Source organism: Anopheles nili, chromosome 2 (genome assembly GCF_943737925.1).
Source record: "Anopheles nili chromosome 2, idAnoNiliSN_F5_01, whole genome shotgun sequence".
Classification (NCBI taxonomy): domain Eukaryota; kingdom Metazoa; phylum Arthropoda; class Insecta; order Diptera; family Culicidae; genus Anopheles; species Anopheles nili.
In genome coordinates, this window is record NC_071291.1 from 72,521,686 (window position 1) to 72,532,304 (window position 10,619).

The 10,619-nt window shown below is 49.7% G+C and overlaps 2 protein-coding genes across 2 annotated transcripts; one reads left to right on the top strand and one right to left on the bottom strand.

Moving 5' to 3' along the window:
* Window positions 1-504: 504 nt before the first annotated feature.
* Window positions 505-2,151, top strand: LOC128731604 (uncharacterized). The gene is made up of 4 exons (XM_053824735.1): window positions 505-554; window positions 619-721; window positions 783-996; window positions 1,069-2,151. Exons 1-4 carry the CDS (start codon window positions 537-539, stop codon window positions 1,934-1,936), a joined length of 1,203 nt encoding a protein of 400 aa, XP_053680710.1. The 5' UTR covers window positions 505-536; the 3' UTR covers window positions 1,937-2,151.
* A 5,890-nt stretch (window positions 2,152-8,041) lies between these two features.
* LOC128730129 (uncharacterized) lies at window positions 8,042-9,623 on the bottom strand. The gene is made up of 4 exons (XM_053823162.1): window positions 9,600-9,623; window positions 9,413-9,536; window positions 9,126-9,339; window positions 8,042-9,059 (listed from the first exon to the last, which is right to left on the bottom strand). Exons 1-4 carry the CDS (start codon window positions 9,621-9,623, stop codon window positions 8,042-8,044), a joined length of 1,380 nt encoding a protein of 459 aa, XP_053679137.1.
* Between the last annotated feature and the right edge of the window lie 996 nt (window positions 9,624-10,619).

A 10,619-nucleotide genomic window follows, 5' to 3' on the forward strand; every position in this document is an offset into this window, starting at 1 on the left:
GCTGCTGACGGTATGCTGCAGCTAGTTGGGAATCTAATCGGTAAGAGGACCCACCAGAATGAACCAACAGTGACAAAAAACTGATAGAAGATTCCTTAATTTCAACAGATTCGTGCGAGAAGTACTTAAGAAGGGAAGAACTGCTGGATTCGACGATCTGAAAGTGAGGGACGTTTCAAATCACAATGATCCCAATAAAGAATCAAAAGATGCTCCGTTAAGATACACTTAATATGCGTTGTTTGTTTTATTTCGAGTCGGAGGCAGTTCCAAACGAAAGATGTTGTGTTTTTGTCGTTCACTCGGATTCTTTCGGCGTTCTTTCGCGAAGTTTTGTCTGCCATTTTGAATTCGTCGGTGATTGTAGAATTATCTGGGTCAGAGCGATTATCAAACGGCTCGTCAAGTGTGCCAGTTGATGTAACGAATAATCTTTTGCATGTCGTGCTAACCAAAACACACTGAGAATTCCCAGATTGCACCGTCGTGTGGCATCAGTCTTTCAGGAGCTGTCTGTGAGTTAGTTCAGCGTCAGGATGGGTGCATTAGCAGCAGTAAGTACACGGGTTGCTCGCCAAAATATCGGTAACTAAGAATGGTGAGATCTCCACATTCCAGTTGATTTTGGTTATCCTCGCACGGAAAGCCATCGCAAGCACGATGGACGTGTACGTCAACCAGGAGAATGCCCAAGTCTACCATCGGCAGGATATGAAGCGAGGTTGGTATTGATGTGAAAACGATCAAACCGAAGCTTGAGCTTAAGCATCATAATTCCGCAGGTGAATTTGACTACGGCTACCACGTTCAGGCTGTTAACAACCAATTCCAGCACAAAGTGAAGGGCCCGGATGACGTCACGTACGGTTGCTATGGCTACGTGGATCCCGCAGGTCGCAAACACCTGGTGTACTACGTCGCCGATCGCATGGGCTACCGGATCATCTTCCCGAACCGAGCGACGAAGATCTTCACCGCGAAGCTGACAGACAGTTTGTGTGTTTTCGAAGCTGAAGTTGTTGCGTAGAGAGCCACTTCTAACCCCTAGTGGTCTTGTATTTCACACAGAAACAAACTAGATGGCTCCGTGAAGGGTAAAGACTACGACGAGAAGGTCGTGGAATGGAACAACCTGTACATGCCCGAGTCGTGCTTCAGGTTACACGAAATTCTGGACACGGCCGCAAGTAGCCAGGTACCTGCACAGGCGGTTCCGGCTCAACAACCAGCTGCGTCCTCTCAGGTTCCAGTGAAAACGGTGGCCCCTCCTAGGCCTGAGTTGCCCAAGCCCACTCAATACACGATTCCAACCACACCACCGGCTTGGCGTGATCAAACGAGAACCGGAACCAACGATAACGAGCAGTTCGTTGGAGAAGGCGAGTATCGTAGACCGCAACCGTCGAACACAGGCATCAATGTACAGGCTCCAGGCAGCCAGGATCAAGGAAGCTACCACGAACAGGGACAGCAACCTGTTCAGCCGGTATGGCAGGGATCGCTACCAGACATTAACCCAGCCAACATTAACCTGGACCAGTTCAGTGGAACAGTATACCCGATCCACACCGGTGCGTACGAGACCCATCAGGAGGGTTCGAATGTTGCCAGTGCCACGGTGGGTCAATTCGCGACTACCCAGCATAGCCTCAACATCACGCAGTTATTGTCGCAGATCGAAGCGGTTAACTCGCAGGTCGTTACGCTCAACATGCTGCTGGCAGGAATGGCCGCCAACCCGACAGCGTTCGCTAATGCCAACGAGAGCAGCTGCCGTAGCGTGGTACAGCTGCTGAGCACGCAGAAGCGCACGCCCCAGCTCGTATACGTGCCCATTCTGATTCCGTACGTCGAAGGGCAACACAACGTAAACCAACCGATCGCAGGGTTGAAGCAGGCACCGGTTCACGGCGGCTGCCATAACTGCCGAGGCTGATAAGGCTTCGTTGGGTGAAGGTTAAAACGATGCCGCTGGAGTAGATTAGCTGGTGGAGTGATGTACGTAAAGCGGTGAAAGTTATTAGATGGATTGGACTCGAAAACAACTGGCTCACGGTCTGGAGGTCAGACACGATTATCAGCACGAAATTGGAACCGAATAAAGCGACTCATATTTTTTTTTATTTCACTTACGAACGAGCAACTGCTGAAGCTGCTGTAACAAAGTTCGATCGTTTGTTTGGATGTAGCGCGCGTTCTTAGGGTGCTCCAAAAACTTGTTTTTTTTTGTGGGAGGTTTTGTAACGCTGCGTATCGCTGGAAAACGTACACCCAGTGCTGGGAAGTGTGCTTAGGCTGTTAGCTCCGAGCGATACAGCCAGCTTCAAAGGTGCCCGGGTGCTTGAATTGTGAATTATTGATGAGACCACCCGAGCGAACGGAATTTGCAATGATGCCGCGAAGTACGCGCAGGGCCACCAACCGTCATAGGAGGGCACTTCAAAAGGGCGCCCGATGCCTGGAGGATTTTTGGATAATTCGTGTCGGTTTGGTAGTTTGGACGTCGGTTCGTGGCGTTTTCGTTCGATCGGTGGAGCGTTTCTTTTGATGGTGCGTTGTTTTCGGTTTTTTTCTGAGGAGATAGCCCTGGTTTCCCTCTTCACAAACGATTGAAGGAGTTCTCCGGTTTAATGCTGGTGCTGTTTGTTAAATGAAGTATGGCATTTCAGAGGAAAAGTAGTTGGCTGGCCGCTAGATGCTGTAACAGGAATGTTGTTTGAATTTTGATGACTGTGATGCTCAGAGATTGATAAAGAATCTTTGAAAAGAAACTCCAATACTGCAATGGCGTAATGCAGATGCTAGAAACTTTGCTTGCAATCTAGAATTCCCTGAATTCATATACGAAACTTTTTCTGCACGTAAAGCGTAATTTTGATACATCTAACAGGGAATGACGTGTCAAGGCATGGAGTGCCCCTAAAAAGCCTACTTTGATGACAACCACCCGGCGATACGGAGAATTTTCCCAAGCACCACAGCATCTCAGCAACCCGCTTCGGCTGGTTGCGGTATACAGGTTTTAGACCTGGCTCGCGGTCAGATTTACTACCGACAGCTGACAGCTCCAACCGGCCGCCCAATCGGGCGTACGAGTGCGATGAATAATGAAAGCGGTCGATTACGGCCGAAATCGACCACACTCGTGAGCGCTGCGACCGGGCGCTTCTTCGTCTTCTGTCCAAACCCAGCGAAAAGGGAGTTGAAGTGTTCGGCAAACTGTGCGCCAAATCTAAGCCCCTTGCAAACAGCACGACCATGTACGGGTGGGGCGTTGAGCTCAACCGAAACCGGTAATGAATACGCAACTTCTGCCGGCGACGATGGGGACGACCTTTTGCGCAGGATGACGGTGGGGATCGCGGTTACTTTTCGCCACCACCAGTGCATTAGAGATGAATAATTCGGTGAAGGTGAAGGTACGACCAGCCCCAGCGGCAATGGTACACTCGAGAAATGGTGGGATAAGGTAAGAGCCCTCGAGTGGGGGTGCGTCGAATGAAATCAGCGTAAAATAGCGATTTGCCCAAATTTAGCTGAGAAATATTCCTTAATTCCACTAGTCACGTCATCTCTTGGGCGATGAGCTTAAAGCGCGAACTTGCTTTATCTCTCGGCGAGGATGCTCGAGGACCTCCGCGAGCTGGGGTAATAATACCCTTCGGAATCAATTTCGCCCGAAAGGTGAGACAAATCCATTTAAGCTGCCCGACCGAGTGCACACTTACCGGTGGCACCAGGAGACATTCGAGCCAGCTGGAACCTAATCCTCGGTCGGCTCGTTTTAATCAAATCCACGTCCAACGTTGCCAACTATCGATTTGCTTGGCACTAAAACCTCCCAGCTCCCAGGCGCGTTGGTCCACCGAGCGGGAAATGGATTTTTCATGTCCGACGGCGACATTTTCGGCGATGTGGCGTCGCAGTGCCCCGGGTGCGATTACATCATATCGGTTCGCGTAAATTATTCAGCAGCCGATTGTTGCCCTGCTTTCGAGTGAGAGAGAGAGAGAGAGAGCGACATGCGATGGCCAGAACTGCAAGTAACCGCAGTTTGCGGTGCAACGAACCAGTCGATCTCGGTTGCTGCCGGTGAGAAAATGCACAGCTTATCGGTTCATTAGTGATTGATGCGATTTGGTACGCAAAACAGCCCCGGCGGGTTTCGTAGAAATGCCATTTATGCGTTTTTTGGCATGCTAAAAGCGGGGTACAAAAATGCATTACTATCGGGTTGTGTAGCTTGTCAAACTGTTGCTACATTTTTGCTACACTCCAGTTGGAAAAGTGTTTCTGAAAACTAAATAATCCCAGCTTAAAAGAGCAGTGCCTCGGTAAACAGTGAGCATGTTCTTAAATTTCCATAAAATAACGAGAAAATGTCCTCTTTTGCTTTCGATCGAGCTGTTTTGAATCGAAAACTCAAATCAAAAGTTCCCACCACGAGAAGCACTTTTAACACCCACCCCCCACCGAAATCGATCGCAGGAAAAGCGCGTTCCTTCCTGCGCGCCCTCCATGAGGGACCCTTCGGAAGTTAAGCCCGTGGACACGAAATGAACCGACAATGACTGGCCCTTTTATCGCCAGTGTGCGAGTGTCGTCACGATGCGATAGCAAAGTCAGCTACAAATTGCCCGGCCCCAAAGTTTGACCAGGGCTCGAAAGTAGTTAAAACTTTCGGGCGCTTTCAACGCTGCGTTGGGTGGGTGGAAAATTCCTCTGACCACGGGGAGGTGGTGTGGTGGTGGTGATGAAAAAAACCTATGATAAACCTTACACAACAACATCACGCTTCTGTTGCTGCTTGCCAACGATGATGATGATGATGACGATCTGAGAGAGCCTGGGCGTGAAGTCACTTTTTATCACTACTTTGTGCTGTTTTGTTATTTCTTTTCTCGTTTCACCAACCGATCGAAGTACTGCCAGCACGTTCAAGGGCCCGACTTTGCATACGGGCCGGAAAAATCGTTACATACTGTCTGAAAGAGCGTGTGAAAGAGAGAGAGAGAGAGAGAGAGAGAGAGAGAGAGAGAGAGAGAGAGAGCGAGGTGTTTGAGGTGGCTTTTTTGTAAAGCTTAAAGTGTGTTTTGTTTCCACGAGGTGCCCGGCCCGAGGGATAAGCTCTCGTCCCGGAAAGAAAAGGACCCGGCACCAGAAAGTGAAAGGACAAAAGCCGTGTTTTAGCTTCCGGCAGGAAGTTAGCGTCCTCCGGGGACCAGCCTGGGAACGGGCACACATGTTGAAAGTTTTTTTTTCCTGTTCGGTACGCTTTCTTCCTACACCTCGGTGCGTCCGGGCACCGTAATGGGGCAATTTTGTAAATGAAGAGATCGGTCGAGAATTGAAAAGTTTGTAACGAACAGTTTACGTTCGCTTCCGGGAGGATAAAATAACAATTACAGCGCTGGTGGGGTGGCTTATTGGTCGAAACTACCCACCAACGGGTGGGCTGTGGGACACGCTTTCAGCTGACAGAGGAAGTCCTCGGGCAAAGGAACATTCGTGCGTTGATTCTTTATCGTTCTTTTAACAGCTTTATTTTCAGCTGCCGGTTGCTAAATAAATCACATTGGCGCAAAATTGGTGCACCATTTTGTCTGAACGTTTCGATCCTCGAGGGAAACGTCCGACAAATCGACCAAAATTAGATGAGTTATATTGGTGTGGGTGGTGGAAGGACGAATAGTTGAAGAGCGGCTGGAAATCGGGGAAATAATTCCACCCAGCCTTCGTCGGAAATATAACTCATCCTCAAACCAAACACCACTATAAGCGAATATTAATGAGCTAGTTTATGGGGTTGGCTGGGAACCGGGAACCGGGAACCACCGAAACCAAGTGGTGTGAGTGCAAATTTGTCTGCTAATAAAATTTTAAACACCTCCCCACCGAAATGAATGTAAAATCCAAAAATCTGCACCCCTCCCCGTGGATCCCGGGAAGCTTTCCCCCGTCGCAGCTTGAAACCCCGCCGACAGGTGATAATTAAAACACGATATAGAAAATCTACATTTCTTCATTATAATCCGTTTTTCCGGTGCCACCGGGTGCTCAGGTGCGTCGAGTAGTTTTAGGCACGGCAAGGGCTCTTCTGTCTCCTGTATCTCGCTCCAACCACAAAACCCTGCAACCCTCCGGATGCAGTGGTGCAGTATTTGAAATTCACAAAACTTAATCCTCCCGCTGGTAAGCTGGCAGGATATAGGGGGAGAGGTTTGTGGGAGATGAGGTGCCACCTCGCCCCCCCCCCCCCCCTTTCCATAGCGTCGACAGATACATTTGCATACGCACGCACACCCACGAGAGCTGGCTGCGCTGCGCGCAGGATGTCTTACTTTGCTGTCGGTAAACCCCTAGAAGGACCTTCGCCCGAGCGAGAAAGCGACTATTTACGACGGAAACGGCACGGCGTACAGATGTTACTATTAAAAGTTTATTAAAAGATGTGAAAACTTTTCATCTCCGTACGACGTGCGCGTGACGTGGCGGGTTGCACATTGCTTGGGCGCAGCTGCACCGGTTCCGGGATGAGGCGAAGATTGAGTGCACTCTCGCAACCGTCGGAAGTACATCGGAACGGACTCGTCACACGCGGGCGTGTGAAGGAGTTTATATGGGAAGCTTTTGTGATGGTACATATATACGTATTTTTTTTTCACCACCCACTTGCATGCTTGAAAGCGGGCACGATGGTGGGAAAAATTTACTGCCGAGTGTGAGTGCGGATTTTAACGGCTTCCGTGGTAGGAGCTTTTTATGAGCGACGTCCATGAATGTACGAAATTTCGTCACCAATTCAGGGGCATTTTTTTGTTGCTCCTCCCAAGCTAGAGGAAGGTTTTAAAAGCTCAACTATTCCGGTGCCATTTTTACGCAAATTGCGCTGCCGCACAAAGCCAGCGAAACCTTAGGCAAACGGCTCATTCCACTGTTCTAGCGGGGATATTAAAATCTCATCCCGTGAAGGGCCGAAAGGAATGCGAATCGTTCTGCTGGGTGGAGGGTTTCTATTTAAAACTTTCCATTCATGTTGCAGTTTTCGTGCCATCGCGTGCTATTTGCAGTGGAACGCAACCATTGCTTCGCTCGTCACGAGGGATGAGAGAGCAGCCACGTTGAGAGCTCGAGTAGACGTTGAGGAGAAAGTTTAACTCCCCCGTCGTCGACGGGCGCTTTTCCAGACGGATTGTCCGCTTTTTTTTTGTTAGGCTGACGGAACTTAATCATAATGCTTCTCGCGGTACGATTGGCGGGTGTATTTCTTAGCAGACGCGCAAGAAAAACTACTCGTAATCGAACGAGAACGTGGCTGGTGGGAGAGAAGCAAGTGCAAGTGGGACGTAACCGTTGCAGGAATGAATATTATTTTTCCTTCCGCTTTCTCGCCGGTGGACGCAGCCGGGCCGGATGGAATGCGTATTACGTTGCCGGAAGATGGATCGTTTCCGACGAGCTTCGAGCTCGACGGGGAAAGCGAACAGCAAGCCAACGGAGGCCACCGGAGGCCATCGGAGGGGCGAGCTTGTTTGATTGTTTTATGAACGAATCAATTTCGAAAATTCCGTTATTGGAAAATCAAGCACACCGAGCCTGGAGGCAGCTGTGGCGAGCTCGAATCGAGGGTATAAACTCCGTAAGCCACGTGGCGTGCTGGGAAATAAGGTAATCTAGTCATATTTAAATTCCACGCATCGTTCGCGTGATTCTGGGAAGTTTTTATGCAAAGAAAGCTAGTTTATTGTTGTTGATGAGGGTTATTTTATTTAAAGTTCCCAAACTCACTACCTATCTGTACATAGAGCTGCCATTTAATATCACGCCGCTCGGAGTGCTGCGTTAAATAAGTTAAATAGTTTTTGTTCCCGCTAATGATTACACACACACACAGCCTCCTCCCATCCCGTCTGTTCCCTTTCCCCAACCCTCACTCAAGGTCAACTGGTTCATCAAACGCGTCGGTGATCACCGGGCCGAGCGACAAAGCAATCCGCGCCTGCTCGTCATGGCAACCGAAATGTCAACATAATTGAGGCGCTTATTTACACTGGCTACACGCGCTGGCGAACGCGTAACTCGCGGGGTTAATTGGGGGCTTTTGTGCGTCAAGGTAGGGCATCATGATGGGCACGTACACGAGCAGCGGCACCGGTTGCTGGATGTTGAGCAGCTCCAACACTCGCTGGCAGGTGGAGGCGCTTGTGGATGCGTTCCGATCGACACCGGCATCGATCAGTGAGTGAAGTGTGCTGCTTACCTGCAGGACAAGCTCGTTGATGGACTGCATCTGGGCGAGTAGTTCGGCTGTGTTACGACCGCTATCGTCACAGTTCCGGTTGATCGGGAACACGAATCCATTGAACTGCCCGACTTGTGGCGGGAATTTAGGATGCGCACTTGGTGAATCTGATCCACGATGGTCACAGTTGGAGTGTGGAGGGCTTAGTGGGATGGCAGGATGGCTGGCTGGGGGACGTGGGGTTGGAGAGAGTGGAAGGTACGTCGTTTTCGGGAGAAGATCTAGCGGATCGACTTGCTTGGGAGCAGGTGATGCTTCTTGGGATGGTGTTGGAAAAGGTCCATAGTTGGCATGTGGAGTTGAAGGTCTCAACGTAGTGCTGGTGGTTTCCTGGACAGCTCGAGCAGTGGTAGTCCCTTCAGAGGGGACACCAAAACCGAATGTTGAATTATCTCCAAGTGAGCCACCGAAAAGCCCTGATCCATTATTCACGATAGGTTCCGCAGGAATAACTGGACTTATAGTGACTTCTGGCTTCGGTTGCTTGGATTCTTTTTCAATCGGAGCTGGAGCTGGAGCTCCCGAGTAGGATCCCTTGCCGATGTTAGTGTCCACCGGAACACTGTTTTTGTTTCCTTGTGGAGGTCCTTGAATTAGAGCTCCATCGTTCGAGCGATCTGGAATGGACGGTGTTTCCGGTGGAGTAATGGTGATGATCTCGTTCAGCCTTCTACACGTCGAAGGCAGATAGAGATCGTTCCAGGCGACGACTTTCTCATCCAGTTTGCGTCCCTGCAGATCAGCGTCCAGTTTGTTGCTGTCGATCGTATACATCACCTGTTATCGTTTCAGTCGCTTTATGCCGTTTCCCTGAGATACTTACACGCTGTTGGCCACTCGCTCAGTGAAGACCTTCGTCGGTTGATCCGGTGCCAAAAGCCGATAGCCCAAGCGATCGGCGATGTAGTACACCAAATGCTTCTCACCATCAGGATCGATGTAGCCATAGCAACCGTACGTGACATCATCTGGACCCTTCGCTTTGTGCTGGAACTGGCTGTTTGTCTTCTCCACCTGGTAGCCGTAATTGAACTCATCTGTTGCGATCAAACGAAGTGAGGATTAAGATTTGATCGCGACACACCACACATTTCTCGTATCGATACGAACTTTTCCCGATGCTCTGCTCATGGTACACCTCGGCGTCTTTTTGCTTCAGCTCGATGTTAAACGTATCGTCTGCACACGATCCCGTCCCAACCAAACACGGCAAGATCATCACCACTGGGAGAAACTGTAAAGATCGTAACCACGAGTTAAATATTGCTCTAAACCACCTCACGAATGTTTCACTCACGGCACGTGCATTTACGGGTCGCATCTTGCGATCATTAACACCTGCGGGAGGCGCCACGTAATCGGTGTTGCGTAATGCGCGAATTAACCGCAAAATAGGCGTCTATCGCACGCCTCGCGAATGACGACGACACTACGCAAACACAGAAGCGCTCGCGTAGAAAGAAAGCGAAAGTATCAAGGTCAGGTGTCCTGGGTCGCGCCCGACGGTCTCGGTTGGACTGGGATGGCCGTTGAATTCGGAGTTGATTTTAAAGCTTTCGAGCGATGGACGAGCGGGCACGATGGGTCAATATTTGCGCCATTTTTGGCGGACTTGGTCTCCCCTCTTTCAGTACGATCGAGTCATTCCACGAATCACCGATGTTTGATCAGTGAGCTCGTGCGCTTGATGGCGGGGAGTTTGAGCATTCTCGTCTCGGTTTTGGCTTGATCTAATTCCCGAACCGGATCTTCATTCCTTCAGGAAGGTCGAAGGCTACGCGAGCATTTGCGGCATCCGCAACAGGTGTTGGTTTTGGCATTTAGCGATGCAGCGGTTACGGTTCAATTCTTGTTGACGCAACTATTTGACGGGTTGAGTTTGAAGATTGCCAAATAGAGGATGTAGCCTTCCTTCAATTACCAGCAACGTACAGCGCCAAAATACAAAGCAAAACTCCCATTTCAAAGACATCAACGATAACGTTTATTACGATCATCTTACAAGCGAACATTAAAGTAAAAAAGCTTAAAATTATATCACTTTGAATGGAAAGATTCATGGTCAGCATGCTGTTGGGCTATACTTGGCCGTGAGCTGTCTCAGTTCCGTCTCGAACGACTCTAAATCAGAGCACCCGACGCGGAATGGAACGTACAAGGTGAGAGATTGATCGCACTGAGATCTCAGAATAAAAGCATCGTTTCCCGTATCGCCATAGAACCGTTGCCAGGAGTTTGCTTTGGATTGCTGTTCAACATCGTTGGCCGGTGGTTCAATCGCCGCACCGTTCAAGGACGATTCGTTAGCCTCACCATC